This window comes from Aegilops tauschii, chromosome 1, assembly GCF_002575655.3.
Source record: "Aegilops tauschii subsp. strangulata cultivar AL8/78 chromosome 1, Aet v6.0, whole genome shotgun sequence".
In the NCBI taxonomy this organism is placed as follows: domain Eukaryota; kingdom Viridiplantae; phylum Streptophyta; class Magnoliopsida; order Poales; family Poaceae; genus Aegilops; species Aegilops tauschii.
In genome coordinates, this window is record NC_053035.3 from 151,261,769 (window position 1) to 151,284,857 (window position 23,089).

Genomic DNA, 23,089 nt, shown 5'->3' on the forward strand with positions numbered 1-23,089 from the left:
TTACCATGTAATCGAGTTAGTTTTGTTAGGGTTTGATCCCTAGTATCCACTATGTTCTAAGATTGATATTGCTATGACTTTACTATGCTTAATGCTTGTCACTAGGGCACGAGTGCCATGAACTCAGATCTGAACCCTTTATATTTTCATCAATATACTTGTGTTCTTGATCCGATATTGCAAGTTATAGTCACCTACTACGTGTTATGATCCGGCAACCCCGAAGTGACAATAGTCGGGACCACTCTCGGTGATGACCGTAGTTTGAGGAGTCCATGTATTCACTAAGTGAATGCTTTGCTCCGGTACTCTATTAAAAAAGGCCTTAATATCCCTTAGTTTCCATTATGACCCCGCTGCCACGGGAGGGTAGGACAAAAGATGTCATGCAAGTTCTTTTCCATAAGCACGTATGACTATATTCGGAATACATACCTACATTATATTGATGAACTGAAGCTAGTTCTGTGTCACCCTATGTTATAACCATTGCATGATGAATGACATCCGACATAATTATCCATCATTGATCCATTGTCTATGAGCTTTTCACATATTGATCTTTGCTCCATTACTTTTCCGTTACCACTGTTACGATTCCTACAATATCGCTACTGTTACTTTTGCCATTGTTACCGTTACTTCCATACTACTTTGCTACTAAATACTTTGCTGCAGATATTAAATCTTTTAGGTGTGGTTGAATTGACAACTCAGTTGCTAATACTCAAGAATATTCTTTGGCTCCCTTTGTGTCGAATCAATAAATTGAGGTTAAATACTCTACCCTCGAAAACTGTTGCGATCCCCTATACCCGTGGGTTATCAAGAGCCCCCTTTTGTAAAACTAAAAGTATTTCTTGGAATATCAAAAGCAATAGGACTCATTGATGTAAACCAATGATATCCTAAAATCACAATCATGGCTACGCAGTGTTCTGAAGTTATGCTTTAATTTGGTTTTAGCCAATTGGAATTCACAATCAGGCACCACTGCTGTAGACAGCAATCTGCTTCCTCCTTCTACTGCAGTAGCTCCGGGTTTTACTTGCAATAACTGACAATTTGCTTTAACTGCAAATTCTTAATTGATGAAAGAACAAGAGCTACCAGAATCTAATAAGGCACGGCTCTCTTGCCATTGATGTGAATGAGGACAGTAGGGGTTTTAACTGCTATCTGCTACCCTATAGCAAAAGCAGAAATGAACATAACTTGCTCTTGTTCCTCTGATTTTTCTTCCTGCTCCCGCAATAGATTTTCTTCAGATTCTAGCTGTATTTCCTCTGGTGTTTCCTGTTGTAGGAGATGGACATTTGGGATAAGCTTGTACTTGTGGCCATGTACCCATTTATCTCCACATCTCCAACATTCACCCACCTTCCTTAATTTCTGAACATTGCCTACAGAAAATTCAGTATTCTGATTTGTTGTATGTTGCTGCATAGAAACAGAAGCAGTATTTGCTTTGCTTGAAGTTCCCCCACTGTTTTTCTGATAATAGTTGGTATAAGCAAAACCTTGTTTCTTCCCAGCTGAAACTACAGGTGGATGATTAGGTTCTACATCTCTTGCTAAACAGTAAGCATCTTTGAGTGAATGTGGTCTTAATGGTCTGATTTGAAACTTAATCCCATCTCTTAATGCCCTCGGTATCTTCCATGCTACATACATTTGCTAAACTACAAGTAGGGTTTAGGGCATGTTCGAAACTATGCACTCGCTCTTCCATGCTACATACATTTGCTAAACTACAAGTAGGGTTTAGGGCATGTTCGAAACGGCGCACTCACTCACTTTGAGGTGGCAACAAGGGGTAATTTAGACCAACTTTCGTAGCATGTTTGGTTCGTGTGAATTAGAGGTGGGGAACAGGAGTTGAGGGAATGAGAATTTAAGTGAGAAGGGGGGATGAGAATTGAGATGGCTAATTCTCATTGTTTTCTTTCCATGGGGTACCCTATTAATTCGTGGAGCTCTATTCCAATTTAATTCTCAACTTATACCAAAAAAGGAATGGAAGTAAAAATCTACCTCTCATGTCTAATCACTATCCAATCTCCCACGTGCAAACGCCTATTCCTCTGGCCCAATGGTTACCAAGAAACTGGAAGCTGCGAATTGCTAGCCAACTTCTTGTTCTAAACTCGAGGATTTACCCTGTTCGGACCGGCTCCAAACCGGGAGTTAAAGGAGTTGGGAGTTAGAGGACTACCAGACAGGCACTAAGTAAAATTTTGCTCCTTTGGCTGGCCCTCAACCATTCTATAGGCCCTCTTCAACGTTTTCTTCTCTAGGGTGCGGCCGCTGGCATTTCAGGTCTACATGACAACTTCTTGATCGCTGCTTCTATAAGCTCCTAGATTTAAACAAGTTTGCTCTGGCGAGATGAAAGCCCAGAGATTGCAACGAGTTCTGTTCACGACGTCCCGCCAATTGATGCAAGAGGAAGAAGACTTCGGCATCCCAAGGATTTGAACAAGCAAAGAATGAGCTAATGTGCAAAGATTAGTTCATCTGAAATTCTGAATGCAGGAACAAATGCATATCTGGAAATACTTTCTGGCTTGTCAGAAGAATAAAATGCACATATAATTTTACTTCGCTAACAAAACGGATTGCACATCTACATCATAAGAAGTAGCAAACCTAATTCTCTATGAAAAACCAGTGATGACACGGTAGATTGGACAACCTATCTACAAACCTCGCTTCGAAGCTTTTACAAGATTTCATGGGGGGGTGCTAGCAACTCGAGGAAAAAGGCCAGTGAAACCTGTACGAAGATGATATCTTCCTGAAAACTCATTCTTCCAACTCCTTGAGAAAATCTAGATTGTCAACAAATACCTACAATTGAAATAAGTGTAACAATGAGCATAAACTGCAGGTTTACTTGTGAAATAAAGAGCAATAGCACAACGAAAAACAAATTTCTAGTATACACGTTTTCTGAGAGATCTGTCCTACTTTGGTTTGGACATCAATGCAAAAAAAGAACCTTTGTTTAATGTAGTTCTTAAACTGTTGGCTAATGGTCAGTAACAGTAGCTGTGGCATACAGAAAAAGACCAGGAACAGACAATCTTTCAAAACAAATACAACTCCCACACACATGAAGGGGAGAAAACGAGAGAATGGTGAAACCAAATCAAGATAAACGCATACTGATTTCCAGCCATCTGGATCTGTGCAGGCAGTTATCTTGGTACTAATGCCAGGTAATGGACCAGGTTCACGAGTTATTTGTCCCCCATTTTGTCTAACGACTTCCGCGGTCTTGTAGACATCATCAGTACCAATAGCAATCTGGAAGGACACAAACATCAACCATCAGAAGTGTAACGCAACAGGCATGAGTAAACAATGGAACATCACTTGTAATATGACCATTGTATAGAATATACCTGTGCATAAGCATTTCCTTTATCATATTCCTTCACACCATAATTGTATGTCAACTCCAGTACAGCATGTTTGTCTTCAGGGCCATATCCCATCATAGCAATGGTATACTAAAGAAAGAGTACAATTAGAATTTTAAAGATTCTCTAAAGTTCACATTGAAGGGATGATGAATATGCACATTTCGATGCAAAATTATTAAGAGGAGAAATATCAAAAGGTGCTTGCACAAATAGATGTGGTAACTGTAACCAATGAGAAGTGGCAGTGCCAGGGTTACAATCCTAAAGGTTCAAATATATGATTTGTAAATTTTACATTGCTTTCTGACATTTGCATGAATTTTCATGTGTATGGGAAAAAGCCATGGGTCACTGACCACACAGCTTGAACGTGGCACTACATTGAATGAAAATGTCATGGTCAAAACAAGCAGCACACATTATCGTAAGTCCGTAATCATTGTCTATACAATTGTAGGTATTTTGTAGTTTAAACCTCGGTCATAGAAGGACAAGTTTCATATGAAAACAACCTAGCAGTTATAGCATAATGTCGAAGTTTACATGCTGAATCATTGTGGTTGCTGCCTGTTATAGCATAATGTCGAAGTTTACATGCTGAATCATTGTGGTTGCAGCCTGTTGGACTTGGCATAGTAAATCATTTTAAAGTTATGAAGGCAAATATTTAACCTAGAAGGAAGGAAATCTGAGATTCTCCCTAATGACTGGTATCAGGGAACACAGAAGTTAGTCAACAGGGAGTTATGCCTTCCGTAGCTTCTAATGCGTGCCTAGGCGAGCATGGAGTTATGCCTCTCGTAACCTTTACTACAACCATAAAAGGCTTGTCTACACCAGAAGAAAAAGGCCTACAATAAACTTGCCTATAGCCTACAACAAACTTGCCAAGGGTGAAACCTTTTACCATCTCAAAGTTAAATCAATAACGCTGAACCAAGAAGAATTGCTCGAATAAACTTTTGAAGTATTCTAAATTATATGACCAAAGTAAAAGACACTGTATGTCCGCAAGCATCATATGAAAACTTAGCTAACCGATGTTATAAAGTGGGTCACTGTACTGGTTTCAGGAGAGTACAAACCTTGTATTGAGGATTGTCTTTCCTGCGAAGAAGTTCCATACCAAATGCCTAAATAATGTCACAAATTAGTAACTCACCGGAACAAACAGAACAGAAATGAGAAACTTCTATAGAAATCCCAGTTCAAGCCAAAAAGGTTACCTTCTCATAGAAACTTATAGCACGATCAAGATCTCCCACTCGAAGCATTACTTGGCACAAAGGCTCGGGTGTGGGACCTCTTTCTATAAGCTCAAATTTGTAACCATCAGGATCTTCAATGAAGGCAATGACTGACTTTCCACCTTTTACCGGACCTGGCTCCCTTGTTACTGTTCCTCCCTTGGCTTTAATAAGTTCCACTGTTTTTTCGACCTGCAATATTCTAGCAATGAAATTTAATATTCCGGCCAGCTCTTATGGATGTATGCATATGTAAAATTAAATCATCCAACATATTACTAATGGATAAGATGTTGAAATTTTAACACATAATAATCCAGAGAAGGTACATATATTTTTCCAGTAACAGTTAAAACAATGACTAGCCTGATACAGGAAACATTTGAGTATCATGGCTGAAGATAATGATAAGCAGTAATACTCCCTATGTCCAAAAGAAAGTGTCACTGATTTAGTATAACTTTAGTGCAAAGTTGTACCGAGTCAGCGACACTTATTTTGGGACGGAGGGAGTAAATCCCTAATACAAACAAATCAAAAGTTGATGGTAAAAGAAAAAAAAAACATTTCTGCTTAGCTATCATTTATTAGTTCTTACTGAAGACTCTTAACGTAATTTCCACAGAAGAAACCAAAGGTATTCACAATCATCCTAGCTTGAGTCAAGATAAATCCTGCCTAAACATGCATCCCAGATGTTCGGAGGTTATACTGCACAACTTCAAGCCCCATTCACCTCCCCAAACGAAAGGTTCCTTGGGGCTCATGAGCACTCCAGTCCAATCTATGTTAGTAATGGACATGAAAATATGGGGAAACGGAACACATCTCATGAAATAACAGCCCCAATTATTGTTTAGAAAATGTCTGGATGGTTAAGTCTGTAGTTAAGCGTTAACACCTCAGAAAAGAATGGTGCATGGCTAGATATTCCTTAGGCTCATGGGACATAACTGTCGATGAAAAGGAAACACAAATACAACTAGGATTTGGTGCTTGAACTTGTGGGTGTTTTGAACCTGAGCTCATTCATGTAGAAGAAAGCTATAGATGAGCTACTTATACTTGACACGCGATTAGTGCTTCTTAACTACAGAAAGCAGAAGTAAAAATATTAGACCGACTGGCATAGCACTGAACCTCAACAACTGAAAAAAAAAGCTATGGAGATAGAATCTTACATCCTCAACAGCAATTCCAAAATGACCAAAACCAGACCCAATATCGTAACTTTCGACACCATAGTCTGCCAGTAAATGAATTCGCGAGTTAATTCAATAGAAAAAAGTAGTCTCTGGAAGACAAAGAGATGACATGGATGTTTTGACATTTGAAGCTTACTGTAAGTGAGCTCCACAACAAAATGCGAGTCCTCTGGTCCGTACCCAAGAAAGGCGTTGGTGTACCTCTCCTCCGGGATGTCCCTTCTCCGCAGCAGCTTCATCCCTAAGCACTCCGTATAAAACCTAGAGGACAGCAACCCCATCCGAAATTGACGAAACCGCAGAGGTCAAGGCAAATTCATCGCGAACGAGGGACGGGGTCGGCTTACTTACTTGATAGTCTTGTCAAGATCGCCGACGCGGTAGACGACGTGGAGCAGGCGCCTCCGGTCCTTCTTGACCCACTCCACGGCCTCCTCGGGGCTGATCACCGTGGCCGCTCGAGCTGCGGGCCCGCCCGCCTCCGCGCCGGCGCTCACTCCCCTCGTTGACAGTCTCGCGGGCACCCTCAGCCCTACTCTTCCGCCGAAGAGCGCCTGACGCCGCGCGACTGGGACGGTAAAAGAAAAATGAAACCACGAGGCACCACGTTACGACAAGGCCATCTCCACATGACCGATGACCAGAGAAGAAAACGAGACGGGCGGGGAGAAGAGCCGTGTACCGGAGACGGCGGGGATGCGGAAGCGGGAGGGGGAGGCGGCGGCGGCGGCGGTGGCGACGATTGGGAGGGGGGAGAGGAGGCGAGCCATCGACCCAGACGGACGGGGGAGGGGGATTGGGGGGGGGGGGGGGGGGGGGGGGCTGTCAGCGTGTGAGCTCGAGAGGTGGGACATACCGGTCACGTGGGCGCGCCGACTTCGTGATTTTTTTTTCGCAAATGATAACGAACCGACGTTCGCTATTTCCTCGCTCAGCGCGACGGAACGACGGCCGTTGGATGCTATGCACAAATCTCCGCGTGCCGTTGTCTGCGAAAATCCTTTTTTTTAAAGGCCATCATGGCTAGGTTTATTGACTCAGATAAGATTTACATCGTCCATGAGGTTTTTCTTTTTTTAGGAGGAACTGGTATCGTCCACGAGGTTTGAGACTAGACAGCCTGAAGGCTATCCGTCCAGATACAAGAAGATTTATTACAATAACTATAATTAGGTAGCACATGTGCCACTTGATTTGAACTATGAAAATAATGCTTAAATTTGACATTCACAATCGAAGACGAAACACCCACTCAGCAAAAATCGCAGCAGCTTCATCCCACCATCTTGTATGACCATCACAAGATTCAATCACGATCAACGAATCAGACTCCGCCTCCACTCGCGAGAATCCTAATGAGCTTGCAAAAATCAGTCCATCACGCATTGCCAAAGCCTCAGTAGTAACCACACTAGACGCGTATGGAATGTAAATACATTGCGCTGCTAGAAAGGATCCATTTTCATCCCTGATCACTGATGTTGTGGCTCCAACCCCTTCTGCATTGTAAAATGTTGCGTCAACATTAAGTTTTACAAACCTGGGATCCGGCTTCTGCCATCTATCTTGCGCAATTACAATTTTCTTTCCATTTGCCTGCTAAAAATTATTAGATATTGCAAGGACAGACATAGGCCATTTGAATGGTGGTGGAGGAGAGCCATTACTCCAACCGCAATAACTTGCTTGATATCTAGGTTAGGTTTCAGAGGTGTTGGACTTGGTGGCGCTAACAGAATATGTTCCAGGATGACCGAGCCAGAAGGATCAACCATCTTTGCCTCATTGATAATATCCGAGATACCAAGGCGTGCCCACAAATCTGTAGCATGTAAACACTCAAACAGTAGGTGCTTTACATCTTCAGCCCCACGGTGACATACAGGACATGCTCCATCTGCCCCAATATGCATGTTAGTGATTATGGACTTCAGAGGTATAATCCCATGTAGCGCTCGCCAGCAAAAAAATTGAATTTTACTTGGAATTTGAATCTTCCAAAGTATACTCCATACTGCCGGTATGCTGGACCTCCCTGGTTGCGCCAGCATGTTTGCACTTGACCTAAAAGTGCGAGTCCATTGTGTGTGATAGGCTGAGCGGACTGAAAAAAATTCCTCTTCGGTCCGGATGCCAAGCTATGAAGTCATCAAAGGCATTGTAATTAAATGGGATTTCCATGATCCTGCGACAGGATTGAAAATAGTTTTAATCAACTCTTCATCCAGTTACCACTTATCGGATCAATAAGATCATTAACTGTTGTCAAGACTGTTTGACCTCGCTGGGTGATAACCTTTCTGTCTGCACTACTTGGGATCCAAGGATCACACCATATGTTCACATTCTCCCCTGTCCCAATTCGCCATATATATATCCCAGTTTAAATGTCTCCAGACCCTTCATGATACTCTGCCAAGTGAAGGAAGCACCGTTTTTAAGAGTAGCTTGCAATAAACTCTGATTAGGGAAATATTTTGCCTTCAACACTCTTGCACGTAATGATTCTGGATTAGTTAGCAATCTCCAGCATAGTTTTGAGAGCATTGCCAAATTAAATGAGTATAAGTCTCAAAACCCCATTCCACCTTCACTTTTAGGGTGACAAAGTTTCCACCAAGTGTACCAATGCATTCTCTTATGGTCCTCATCATCTCCCCACCAGAACTGGGAAATTAGGTTAGTAATATCTTTGCATATTCCTTTAGGCAAACTAAAGACTGACATAGCAAACACGGGAATAGTTTGTGCCATAGATTTAAGAAGGATCTCCTTTCCTCCAATGGATAACTGTTTTTCCGTCCATCCTTTAAGCCTCTCCATAATTCTTTCAACAAAGTGTTTTTCTGTCAGCCCCCACCATAGCGGGTAGTCCAAGGTATTTATCCGACAGGGCTTCTGTGTCAATGTGTAACTCTTGACATATTTCAGCCCTAGAGACAACAGAAGTGTTGGGACAAAAGAAAACACTGGATTTTGCCAAACTCACCATTTGCCCGGAGCTTTGACAGTAGGTCTCCAGAACATGCTGTAAGGAAGCTGCATTAAGCGTGCCTGCCTTCATGAGAATTAGAGAATCATCAGCGAATAATAGGTGTGATACTGGCGGTGCATTTATGCACACTCTAATCCTTTCTATGCCTCTAGCTTCTTCTTCATGCTGTAATAGGCTGGAAAGACCCTCTGCACATAGGAGGAAGAGATAGGGGAGAGAGGATCCCCCTGTCTAATGCCTCTTGTAGGGCTGAACTCATCTGTTTCCTATGAATTGAACCTCACCTTATATGTAAACAGACTTCACACATTCCATAATCAACTCCACCCATTGTTCATGAAACCCTAATTTGATCATCATGTCATGCAAGAAAGACCACTCCACAATGTCATAAGCATTATGCATATCAAGTTTTATTGCACATAAGCCTGTTTGGACCACCCTTTTATTCTTTATCTTATGCACACACACTCATATGCTATCAAGATATTATCCGTGATCATCCTTCCGGGAACAAAAGCACTTTGCGTAGGAGAAATAATTCCAGGAAGTATTTTTTTCAACCGCAATGCTAACATTTTGGAGATGATCTTGTATAGAACGTTACAAAGACTAATAGGTCTGTATTGCGTTACCAGATCTGGAGAGTCTGTTTTAGGAATCATCATAATTGTGGTATCGTTCCATTCTCCTGGAATCTTCCTTGAGTTGATAGCCAACAAAATGTCTTGGGTGATTTCATCTCCAAGTATATGCTAATACTTCTTGAAGAAAACTGCATGCAGTCCATCAGGCCCGGGTGCCTTAATATCCCCAATACTGAAGATTGCCTTTTTTACATCATCCGTTGTTTTATGGCACCATCAGGAAATTGTTCATTTGGTCGGACACCCTGTGCTGGACTCATTGCAGGGTAATAGGATCTGTTTGTTGAACTTCAGATGTAAAAAGGTGAGTAAAATAATTTAAGACATGCGAATTTAATTCAGCACTACCTTCCAACCAATTTCCAGCCTCGTCTTTCAATCTTTTAATAAAGTTCTTTTTCCGCCTTGCCGATGCAAAAGCCTGAAAGAACGTCGTGTTACAATCTCCACCTTTAAGCCATGTTGCTCTGGATCTTTGTCTAGTTTAGACCTCTTTAAGTTCTAACAAGTACTCAATCAGCTCTGAAAGTTCTCTTTTCATCTCCTCATTATCATCATCATAGGTCTACCCATGACCTTTTCAAGTTCTCGTTGCGCTTTCCGAAGTCGTTTTTTTTAGAACCCGCCGGTCCCAATCATGGAACCGATTATGCATTTTGTTCAACTTCTCATATATAGTCACGACAGTTGGGTCAGCTACAGCTTCATTCCATGCCTCTGTTATGTTGGGGAACGCAGTATTTTAAAATTTTCCTACGATCATGCAAGATCTATCTAGGAGATGTTGGGGAACGTAGTAATTTCAAAAAAAATCCTGCGCACACGCAAGATCATGATGATGCATAACAACGAGAGGGGAGAGTGTTGTCCACGTACCCTCGTAGACCGAAAGCGAAAGCGTTAGCACAACGCGGTTGATGTAGTCGTACGTCTTCACGATCCGACCGATCAAGTACCGAACGCACGGCACCTCCGAGTTCAGCACACGTTCAGCCCGATGACGTCCCTCGAACTCCGATCCAGCTGAGTGTTGAGGGAGAGTTTCGTCAGCACGACGGCGTGGTGACGATGATGATATTCTACCGACACAGGGCTTCGCCTAAGCACCGCCACAGTATTATCGAGGTGGACTATGGTGGAGGGGGGCACCGCACACGGCTAAAAGATCAAACGATCAATTGTTGTGTCTCTAGGGTGCCCCCCTGCCCCCGTATATAAAGGAGCAAGGGGGAGAGGTGCGGCCGGCCAGAAGGGGCGCGCCAGGAGGAGTCCTACTCCCACTGGGAATAGGACTCCCTCCCTTTTCCTTGTTGGACTAGGAGTGGAGGGGGAAAGAGGAGGGAGAGAGGAAGGAAAGGGGGGGCGCCGCCCCCTCTCCTTGTCCTATTCGGACTAGGAGGGAGGGGCGCGCGGCCCTGCCCTGGCCGCCTCTCCTCTCTTCCACTAAGGCCCACTATGGCCCATTAAGCCACTGGGGGGTTCCGGTAACCTCCCGGTACTCCGGTAAAATTCCGATTTCACCCGGAACACTTCCGATATCCAAACATAGGCTTCCAATATATCAATCTTCATGTCTCGACCATTTTGAGACTCCTCGTCATGTCCGTGATCACATCCGGGACTCCGAACAACCTTCGGTACATCAAAACATATAAACTCATAATATAACTATCATCGAAACTTTAAGCGTGCGGACCCTACGGGTTAGAGAACTATGTAGACATGACCGAGACACGTCTCCGGTCAATAACCAATAGCGGAACCTGGATGCTCATATTGGCTCCCACATATTCTACGAAGATCTTTATTGGTCAGACCGCATAACAACATACGGTGTTCCCTTTGTCATCGGTATGTTACTTGCCCGAGATTCGATCGTCGGTATCTCAATACCTAGTTCAATCTCGTTATCGGCAAGTCTCTTTACTCGTTCCGTATTACATCATCCCGCAACAAACTCATTAGTTGCAATGCTTGCAAGGCTTAAGTGATGTGCATTACTGAGAGGGCCCAGAGATACCTCTCCGACAATCGGAGTGACAAATCCTAATCTCGAAATACGCCAACCCAACAAGTACCTTCGGAGACACCTGTAGAGCACCTTTATAATCACCCAGTTATGTTGTGACGTTTGGTAGCACACAAAGTGTTCCTCCGGTAAACGGGAGTTGCATAATCTCATAGTCATAGGAACATATATAAATCATGAAGAAAGCAATAGCAGAATACTAAACGATCGAGTGCTAAGCTAACGGAATGGGTCAAGTCAATCACATCATTCTCCTAATGATGTGATCCCGTTAATCAAATGACAACTCATGTCTATGGCTAGGAAACATAACCATATTTGATCAACGAGCTAGTCAAGTAGAGGCATACTAGTGACACTCTGTTTGTCTATGTATTCACACATGTATTATGTTTCCGGTTAATACAATTCTAGCATGAATAATAAACATTTATCATGATATAAGGAAATAAATAATAACTTTATTATTGCCTCTAGGGCATATTTCCTTAAGTCTCCCACTTGCACTAGAGTCAATAATCTAGTTCACATCACCATGTGATTTAATACCAATAGTTCACATCACCATGTGATTAACACCCATAGTTCACATCGTCATGTGACCAACACCCAAAGGGTTTACTAGAGTCAATAGTCTAGTTCACATCGCTATGTGATTAACACCCAAAGAGTATTAAGGTGTGATCATGTTTTGCTTGTGAGAGAAGTTTAGTCAACGGGTCTGCCACATTCAGATCCGTATGTATTTTGCAAATTTTATGTCAACAATGCTCTGCACGGAGCTACTCTAGCTAATTGCTCCCACTTTCAATATGTATCCAGATTGAGACTTAGAGTCATCTGGATCAGTGCCAAAACTTGTATCGACGTAACCCTTTTACGACGAACCTTTTGTCACCTCCATAATCGAGAAACATATCCTTATTCCACTAAGGATAATTTTGACCGCTGTCCAGTGATCTACTCCTAGATCACTATTGTACTCCCTTGCCAAAATCAGTGTAGGGTATACAATAGATCTGGTACACAGCATGGCATACTTTATAGAACCTATGGCTGAGGCATAGGGAATGACTTTCATTCTCTTTCTATCTTCTGCCATGGTTGGGCTTTGAGTCTTACTCAATTTCACACCTTGTGACACAGGCAAGAACTCTTTCTTTGACTGTTCCATTTTGAACTACTTCAAAATCTTGTCAAGGTATGTACTCATTGAAAAAACTTATCAAGCGTTTTGATCTATCTCTATAGATCTTGATGCTCAATATGTAAGCAGCTTTACCGAGGTCTTTCTTTGAAAAACTCCTTTCAAACACTCCTTTAGGCTTTGCAGAATAATTCTACATTATTTCCGATCAACAATATGTCTTTCTCATATACTTATCAGAAATGTTGTAGTGCTCCCACTCACTTTCTTGTAAATACAGGCTTCACCGCAAGTCTGTATAAAACTATATGCTTTGATCAACTTAACAAAGCGTATATTCCAACTCCGAGATGCTTGCACCAGTCCATAGATGGATCGCTGGAGCTTTGCATATTTTGTTAGCACCTTTAGGATTGGCAAAACCTTCTGGTTGCATCATATACAACTCTTCTTTAATAAATCCATTAAGGAATGCAGTTTTGTTTATCCATTTGCCAGATTTCATAAAATGCGACAATTGCTAACATGATTCGGACAGACTTAAGCATAGATACGAGTGAGAAACTCTCATCGTAGTCAACACCTTGAACTTGTCGAAAACCTTTTGCGACAATTCTAGCTTTGTAGATAGTAACACGACTATCAGCGTCCGTCTTCCTCTTGAAGATCCATTTATTCTCAATTGCTTGCCGATCATCGGGCAAGTCAACCAAAGTCCACACTTTGTTCTCATACATGGATCCCATCTCAGATTTCATAGCCTCAAGCCATTTCGCGGAATCTGGGCTCATCATCGCTTCCTCATAGTTCGTAGGTTCGTCATGGTCAAGTAACATGATCTCCAGAACAGGATTACCGTACCACTCTGGTGCGGATCTTACTCTGGTTGACCTACGAGGTTCGGTAGTAACTTGATCTGAAGTTTCATGATCATCATCATTAGCTTCCTCACTAATTGGTGTAGGTGTCACAGGAACTGGTTTCTGTGATGAACTACTTTCCAATAAGGGAGCAGGTACAGTTACCTCATCAAGTTCTACTTTCCTCCCACTCACTTCTTTCGAGAGAAACTCCTTCTCTAGAAAGGATCCATTCTTAGCAACGAATATCTTGCCTTCGGATCTGTGATAGAAGGTGTACCCAACATTTTCTTTTGGGTATCCTATGAAGACGCACTTCTCCGATTTGGGTTTGAGCTTATCAGGTTGAAACTTTTCACATAAGCATTGCAACCTCAAACTTTAAGAAACAACAGCTTAGGTTTCTTGCAAAACCATATTTCATACGGTATCGTCTCAACGGATTTAGATGGTGCCCTATTTAACATGAATGCAGCTATCTGTAATGCATAACCCCAAAACGATAGTGGTATATCGGTAAGAGACATCATAGATCGCACCATATCTAATAAAGTACGGTTACAACGTTCGGACACACCATTACATTGTGGTGTTCCAAGTGGTGTGAGTAGTGAAACTATTTCACATTGTTTTAACTGAAGGCCAAACTCGTAACTCAAATATTCGCCTCCACGATCAAATCGTAGAAACTTCATTTTCTTGTCACAATGATTTTCCACTTCACTATGAAATTATTTGAACTTTTCAAATGTTTTAGATTTATGTTTCATCAAGTAGATATACCCATATATGCTCAAATCATCTGTGAAGGTCAGAAAATAATGATACCCGCCGCGAGCCTCAATATTCATCGGACCATATACATCAGTATGTATGATTTCCAACAAATCTGTTGCTCGCTCCATTGTTCCGGAGAACGGAGTTTTAGTCATCTTGCCCATAGGGCATGGTTCGCAAGCATCAAGTGATTCACAATCAAGTGATTCCAAAATTCCATCAGCATGGAGTTTCTTTATGCGCTTTACACCGATATGACCTAAACGGCAGTGCCACAAATAAGGTGCACTATCATTATTAACTTTGCATCTTTTGGCTTCAATATTATGAATATGTGTATCACTACGATCGAGATCCAACAAACCATTTTATTGGGTGTATGACCATAGAAGGTTTTATTCATGTAAATAGAACAACAATTATTCTCTAATTTAAATGAATAACCATTTTACAACAAACATGATCAAATCATATTCATGCTCAACGCAAACACCAAATAACACTTATTTAGTTTCAACACTAATCCCGAAAGTATAGGGAGTGTGCGATGATGATCATATCAATCTTGGAACCACTTCCAACACACATCATCACTTCACACTTAACTAGTCTCTGTTCATTCTGCAACTCCCGTTTCGATTTGCTAATCTTAGCAACTGAACTAGTATCAAATACTGAGGGGTTGCTATAAACACTAGTAAAGTACACATCAATAACATGTATATCAAATATACCTTTGTTCACTTTGCCATCCTTCTTATCCGCCAAATACTTGGGGTAGTTCCGCTTCCAGTGACCAGTTCCTTTGAAGTAGAAGCACTTAGTCTCAGGCTTAGCTCTAGACTTGGGCTTCTTCACTTGAGCAGCAACTTGCTTGCCGTTCTTCCTGAAGTTCCCCTTCTTCCCTTTGCCCTTTTCTTGAAACTAGTGGTCTTGTCAACCATCAACACTTGATGTTTTTCTTGATTTCTACCTTTCGTTGATTTCAGCATCACGAAGAGCTTGGGAGTCGTTTCCATTATCCCTTGCATATTATAGTTCATCACGAAGTTCTACTAACTTGGTGATGGTGACTAGAGAATTCTGTCAATCACTATCTTATCTGGAAGATTAACTCCCACTTGATTCAAGCGATTGTAGTACCCAAACAATCTGAGCACATGCTCACTGCTTGAGCTATTCTCCTCCATCTTTTAGCTATAGAACTTGTTGGAGACTTCATATCTCTCAACTCGGGTATTTGCTTGAAATATTAACTTCAACTCCTGGAACATCTCATATGGTCCATGACGTTCAAAACGTCTTTGAAGTCCCGATTCTAAGCCGTTAAGCATGGTGCACTAAACTATCAAGTAGTCATCATATTGAGCTAGCCAAACATTCATAACATCTGTATCTGCTCCTGCAATAGGCTTGTCACCTACCGATGCATCAAGGACATAATTCTTCTATGCAGCAATGAGGATAAACCTCAGATCACGGATCCAATCTGCATCATTGCTACTAACATCTTTCAACTTAGTTTTCTCTAGGAACATATCAAAAATAAAACAGGGGAGCTAAACGCGAGCTATTGATCTACAACATAGATATGCTAATACTGTTGGAAATATGCCCTAGAGGCAATAATAAAATGGTTATTATTGTATTTCCTTGTTCATGATAATTGTCTATTGTTCATGCTATAATTGTATTAACTGGAAACCGTAATACATGTGTGAATACATAGACCACAACATGTCCCTAGTAAGCCTCTAGTTGACTAGCTCATTGATCAATAGATGGTTATGGTTTCCTGACCATGGACATTGGATGTCATTGATAACGGGATCACATCATTAGGGGAATGATGTGATGGACAAGACCCAATCCTAAGCATAGCACAAGATTGTGTAGTTCGTTTGCTAAGAGCTTTTCTAATGTCAAGTATCGTTTCCTTAAACCATGAGATTGTGCAACTCCCGGATACCGTAGGAATGCTTTGGGTGTACCAAACGTCACAACGTAACTGGGTGGCTATAAAGGTGCACTACAGGTATCTCCGAAAGTGTCTGTTGGGTTGGCACGAATCAAGACTGGGATTTGTCACTCCGTATGACGGAAGGTATCTCTGGGCCCACTCGGTAATGCATCATCATAATGAGCTCAATGTGACTAATGAGTTAGCCACGGGATCATGTGTTACGGAACGAGTAAAGAGACTTGCCAGTAACAAGATTGAACGAGGTATTGGGATACCGACGATAGAATCTCGGGCAAGTAACATACCGATAGACAAAGGGAATTGTATACGGGATTGATTGAATCCCCGACATCGTGGTTCATCCGATGAGATCATTGTGGAACATGTGGGAGCCAATATGGGTATCCAGATCCCACTATTGGTTATTGGCCGGAGAGGTGTCTCGGTCATGTCTGCATGGTTCCCGAACCCGTAGGGTCTACACACTTAAGGTTCAGTGACGCTAGAGTTGTTATGGGAAATAGTATGTGGTTACCGAAGGTTGTTCGGAGTCCCGGATGAGATCCCGGACGTGACGAGGAACTCCGGAGTGGTCCGGAGGTGAAGATTGATATATTGGACGAAGGGTATTGGAGTCCGGAATTGTTCTGGGAGTACCGGGTGACGACCAGCGTGACCGAAAGGTGTTTCGGAGGCCCCGGCAAGCGTCGGGGGGCCTTATGGGCCAAGGGGAGGGGGCACACCAGCCCACTAAGGGGTTGTGCGCCCCTCCCAACCCCTCTCACGTAACATGGAGAGGTGGGGGCGCCTCCCCTAGGGCAGCCACCCCTCCCGGCTTGGGGGGCAAGTTTCCCAGGGGTGGGGCGCCCAAACCCATCTAGGGTTTCCCCTGTGGCCGCCGCCCCTCCCCTAGGGAACCCTAGGGCACCTCCTCCACCCCCTTCCCCCTATATATAGTGAGGGAGAGAGAGGGCAGCCGCACCACATCCCTGGCGCAGCCCTCTCCTCCTGCAACTCCTCCTCCTCCTCCGTAGTGCTTAGCGAATCTCTGCCGGAGAACCACGAGCTCCATTGCCACCATGCCATCGTGCTGCTGGAGTTCTCCCTCAACTTCTCCTCTCCCCTTGCTGGATCAAGAAGGAGGAGACGTCCCGGGGCTGTACGTGTGTTGAACGTGGAGGCGCCGTCCGTTCGGTGCTAGATTGGATCTTCCACGATTTGAATCGCCGCGAGTACGACTCCATCAACCGCGTTCTTGTAACGCTTCCGCTTAGCGATCTTCAAGGGTATTAAGATGCACTCCCTCTCTCTCGTTGCTAGCATCTCCTAGATTGATCATGGTGACACGTAGGAAAATTTTGAATTATTGCTACGTACCCCAACAGTGGCATCATGAGCTAGGTCTATGCGTAGATTCTATGCACGAGTAGAACACAAAGTAGTTGTGGGCGATGATTTGTTCAATTTGCTTGCCGTTACTAGTCTTATCTTGATTCGGCGGCATTGTGGGATGAAGCGGCCCGGACCGACCTTACACGTACTCTTACGTGAGACAGGTTCCACCGACTGACATGCACTTGATGCATAAGGTGGCTAGCGGGTGTCTGTCTCTCCCACTTTAGTCGGATCGGATTCGATGAAGAGGGTCCTTATGAAGGGTAAATAGCAATTGGCATATCACCGTTGTGGCTTTTGCGTAGGTAAGAAACGTTCTTGCTAGAAACCCATAGCAGCCACGTAAAACATGCAACAACAATTAGAGGATGTCTAACTTGTTTTTGCAGGGTATGCTATGTGATGTGATATGGCCAAGAGGATGTGATGAATTATATATATGTGATGTATGAGACTGATCATGTTCTTGTAATAGGAATCACGACTTACATGTCGATGAGTATGACAACCGACAGGAGCCATAGGAGTTGTCTTAATTTATTGTATGACCTGCGTGTCAATGAAAAATGCCATGTAATTACTTTACTTTATTGCTAACCGTTAGCCATAGTAGTAGAAGTAATAGTTGGCGAGACAACTTCATGAAGACACGATGATGGAGATCATGATGATGGAGATCATGGTGTCATGCCGGTGACGAAGGTGATCATGCCGCGCCTCGAAGATGGAGATCAAAGGCGCAAGATGATATTGGCCATATCATGTCACTTTATGATTTGCATGTGATGTTTGTCATGTTTACATCTTATTTGCTTAGAACGACGGTAGCATAAATAAGATGATCCCTCACTAAAATTTCAAGAGATGTGTTCCCCCTAACTGTGCACCGTTGCGAAGGTTCGTTGTTTCGAAGCACCACGTGATGATCGGGTGTGATAGATTCTAACGTTCGCATACAACGGGTGTAAGCCAGATTTACACATGCGAAACACTTAGGTTGACTTGACGAGCCTAGCATGTACAGACATGGCCTCGGAACACAAGAGACCGAAAGGTCGAACATGAGTCGTATAGTAGATACGATCAACATGAAGATGTTCACCGATGATGACTAGTCCGTCTCACGTGATGATCGGACACGGCCTAGTTGACTCGGATCATGTATCACTTAGATGACTAGAGGGATGTCTATCTATGTGGGAGTTCATTAAATAATCAGATGAACTTAATTATCATGAACATAGTCAAAAGGTCTTTGCAAATTATGTCGTAGCTTACGCTTTAGTTCTACTGTTTAAGATATGTTCCTAGAGAAAATTTAGTTGAAAGTTGATAGTAGAAATTATGCGGACTGGGTCCGTAAACTGAGGATTATCCCCATTGCTGCGTAGAAGGCTTATGTCCTTAATGCACCGCTCGGTGTGCTAAACCTCGAGCGTCGTCTGTGGATGTTGCGAACATCTGACATACATGTTTTGATGACTACGTGATAGTTCAGTGCGTAATGCTAACGGTTTAGAATTGAGGCGCCAAAGACGGTTTTGAAACGTCGCAGAACATATGAGATGTTCCAAAGACTGAAATTGGGATTTCAGACTAGTGCCCACGTCAAGAGGTATGAGACCTCTGACAAGTTTCTTAAGCCTGCAAACTAAGGGAGAAAAGCTCAATCGTTGAGCATGTGCTCAGATTGTCTGAGTACTACAATCGCTTGAATCGAGTGGGAGTTAATCTTCCAGATGAGATAGTGATGGTTCTCCATAGTCACTACCACCAAGCTATTAGAGCTTCGTGATGAACTATAACATATCAGGGATAGACATGATGACCCTTGAGCAACTCGCGATGTTTGACACCGCGAAAGTAGAAATCAAGTAGGAGCATCAATTGTTGATGGTTAGTAAAACCACTAGTTTCAAGAAGGGCAAGGGAAAGAAGGGATACTTCATGAAACGGCAAATCAGTTGCTGCTCTAGTGAAGAAACACAAGGTTGAACCCAAACCCGAGACTAAGTGCTTCTGTAATGAGGGGAATGGTCACTGAAGCAGAACTACCCTAGATACTTGGTAGATGAGAAGGCAGGCAAGGTCGACAGAAGTCTATTGGATATACATTATATTAATGTGTACTTTACTAGTACTCCTAGTAGCACCAGGGTATTAGATACCGGTTCGGTTGCTAAGTGTTGGTAACTCGAAATAAAAGGCTACGGAATAAACGGAGACTAGCTAAAGGTGAGATGACGATATGTGTTGGAAGTGTTTCCAAGGTTGATGTAATCAAACATCGTACGCTCCCTCTACCCTCGCGATTGGTGTTAAACCTAAATAATTGTTATTTTGTGTTTGCGTTGAGCATAAACATGATTGGGTTATGTTTATCGCAATACGGTTATTCATTTAAGGAGAATAATGGTTACTCTGTTTATTTGAATAATACCTTCAATGGTCTTGCACCTAAAATGAATGGTTTATTGAATCTCGATCGTAGTGATACACATGTTCATGCCAAAAGATATAAGATAGTAATGATAGTACCACATACTTGTGGCACTGCCATTTGAGTCATATTGGTATAAAACGCATGAAGAAGCTCCATGTTGATGGATCTTTGGACTCACTCGTATTTGAAAAGATTGAGACATGCGAACCATGTCTATTGGTATATATGCATGAAGAAACTCCATACAGATGGATCGTTTGGACTCACTTGAGACATGCAAATCATACCACATGGGCAAGATGACTGAAAGGCCTCGTTTTAGGTAAGATGGAACAAGAAAGCAACTTGTTGGAAGTAATACATTTTGATGTGCGCAGTCCAATGAGTGCTGAGGCATGCAGTGGATATCGTTATGTTCTTACTTCACAGATGATTTGAGTAGATGCTGAGTATATTTACTTGATGAAACACAAGTCTGAATTATTGAAAGGTTCAAGTAATTTCAGAGTGAAGTTGAAGATCGTCGTGACAAGAGGATAAAATGTCTGTGATATGATCATAGAGATGAATATCTGAGTTACGAGTTTGGCACACAATTAAGACATTGTGAAAATTGTTTCACAACTAATACCGCCTGGAACACCATAGTGTGTTGGTGTGTCCGAACATCATAACTGCACCCTATTGGATATGGTGCATACCATGATGTCTCTTATCGAACTACCACTATCGTTTATGGGCTAGGCATTAGAGACAACCGCATTCACTTTAAATAGGGCACCACGCAATTCCGTTGAGACGACACCGTATGAACTATGGTTTAGAGAAATCTAAGCTGTCGTTTCTTAAAAGTTTGGGGCTGCGAGGCTTATGTGAAAAGTTTCAGGCTGATAAGTTCGAACCCAAAGCGGATAAATGCATCTTCGTAGAATACCCAAAATAGTTGGGTATACCTCCTATTTCAGATCCGGAAGCAAAAGTGATTGTTTCTAGAAACGGGTCCTTTCTTGAGGAAAGGTTTCTCTCGAAAGAATTGAGTGGGAGGATGGTGGAGACTTGATGAGGTTATTGAATCGTCACTTAAACTAGTGTGTAGCAGGGCACAAGAAGTTGTTCCTGTGGCACCTACACCAATTGAAGTGGAAGCTTATGATAGTGATCATGAAACTTCGGATCAAGTCACTACCAAACCTCGTAGGACGACAAGGATACGTACCACTTCAGAGTGGTACGTAATCTTGTCTTGGAAGTCATGTTGCTAGATAACAATGAACCTACGAGCTATGGAGAAGCGATGGTGGGCCCAGATTCCGACGAAGGGCTCGAGGCCATAAAATCCGAGAGAGGATCCATGTATAAAAACAAAGTATAGACTTTGGAAGAACTACTTGATGGTCGTAAGGCTGTTGGGTGCAGATGGATTTTAAAAGGAAGACGGACAATGATGGTAAGTGTCACCATTAAGAAAGCTCGACTTGTCGTTAAGATGTTTTCCGACAAGTTCAAGGAGTTGACTGCGATGAGACTTTCTCACTCGTAGCGATGCTAAGAGTCTGTTGGAATTATATTAGCAGTTACTGCATTATTTATGAAATCTTGCACATAGGATGTCAAAACATTGTTTCCTCGACAATTTTCTTGAGGAAAGGTTGTATGTGATACAACCAGAAGGTTTTCTCAATCCTGAAATATGCTAACAAGTATGCAAAGCTCTAGCAATCCTTCTAAGGACTGGAGTAAGCATCTCGGAGATGGAACGTACGCTTTGATGAGATGATCAAAGATTTTGGGTTTTTACAAAGTTTATGAGAAACTTGTATTTCCAAAGAAGTGAGTGGGAACACCTAGAATTGTTGATGAGTATATGTTGTTAACATATTGTTGATCAGAAATGATGTAGAATTTCTGGAAAGCATACAGGGTTATTTGAAAAGTGTTTTTCAATGGAAAACCTGGATTAAGCTACTTGAACATTGAGCATCAAGATCTATAAGGATAGATCAAAAATGCTTAATAGTACTTTCAAATGAATACATACCGTGACAAGATTTTGAAGGAGTTCAAAATAGATCAGCAAAGAAGGAGTTCTTGGTTGTGTTACAAGGTGTGAGTATTGAGTAAGACTCAAGACCTGACCACGACAGAAGAAAGAGAAAGGACGAAGGTCATCCCCTATGCTTTAGATGTAGGCTCTACAGTGTGCTATGTTGTGTACCGCACCTGAAGTGTGCCTTGCCATGAATTAGTCAAGGGGTACAAGAGTGATCCAGGAATGGATCACATGACAGCGGTCGAACTTATCCTTAGTAACTAGTGGACTAAGGAATTTTCTCGATTATGGAGGTGGTAAAAGAGCTCGTCGTAAGGGGTTACGTCGATGCAAACTTTGACACTAATCTGGATGACTCTGAGTAGTAAACTGGATTCGTATAGTAGAGCAGTTATTTGGAATAGCTCCAAGTAGCGCGTGGTAGCTGCATCTACAAGATGACATAGAGATTTGTAAAGCACACACGGATCTGAAAGGTTCAGACCCGTTGACTAATAACTTCTCTCACAAGCGAGATATGAACAAACCCCATGGGTGTTGGATTCATTACAATCACATAGTGATGTGAACTAGATTATTGACTCTAGTGCAAGTGGGAGACTGTTGGAAATATGCCCTAGAGGCAATAATAAAATGGTTATTATTGTATTTCCTTGTTCATGATAATTGTCTATTGTTCATGCTATAATTGTATTAACTGGAAACCGTAATACATGTGTGAATACATAGACCACAACATGTCCCTAGTAAGCCTCTAGTTGACTAGCTCGTTGATCAATAGATGGTTATGGTTTCCTGACCATGGACATTGGATGTCATTGATAATGGGATCACATCATTAGGAGAATGATGTGATGGACAAGACCCAATCCTAAGCATAGCACAAGATCGTGTAGTTCGTTT

At 42.3% G+C, this 23,089-nt stretch overlaps 1 protein-coding gene across 2 annotated transcripts; it reads right to left on the bottom strand.

The window, feature by feature from the left end:
- Positions 1-2,512: 2,512 nt before the first annotated feature.
- On the bottom strand, positions 2,513-6,692 carry LOC109764139 (putative lactoylglutathione lyase). Of its 2 annotated transcripts, XM_020322984.4 has the most exons (10): positions 6,563-6,687; positions 6,232-6,448; positions 6,017-6,141; positions 5,857-5,921; positions 5,695-5,765; positions 4,655-4,877; positions 4,514-4,561; positions 3,408-3,515; positions 3,169-3,309; positions 2,513-2,850 (listed from the first exon to the last, which is right to left on the bottom strand). In XM_020322984.4, the coding sequence occupies exons 1-10, from the start codon at positions 6,648-6,650 to the stop codon at positions 2,806-2,808; spliced, it is 1,131 nt and encodes a 376-aa protein (XP_020178573.1). In that variant the 5' UTR covers positions 6,651-6,687; the 3' UTR covers positions 2,513-2,805. The 2 variants fall into 2 exon arrangements, with proteins under 2 accessions (XP_020178573.1, XP_020178574.1); XM_020322985.4 differs by lacking the exon at positions 5,695-5,765 and having other exon boundaries at positions 4,655-4,867; positions 6,563-6,692.
- Positions 6,693-23,089: the final 16,397 nt, after the last annotated feature.

Bases quoted from the DNA above. Each gene is read 5' to 3' on its own strand.
- LOC109764139 (XM_020322984.4), bottom strand. From the start codon at position 6,650: ATGGCTCGCCTCCTCTCCCCCCTCCCAATCGTCGCCACCGCCGCCGCC. The intron at 6,142-6,231 runs GTAAGTAAGCCG...GCTGTCCTCTAG, and splicing joins GATCTTGACAAGACTATCAA to GTTTTATACGGAGTGCTTAG. The intron at 4,878-5,694 runs GTTCAAAACACC...TTTCATTGCTAG, and splicing joins TTCTACATGAATGAGCTCAG to AATATTGCAGGTCGAAAAAA.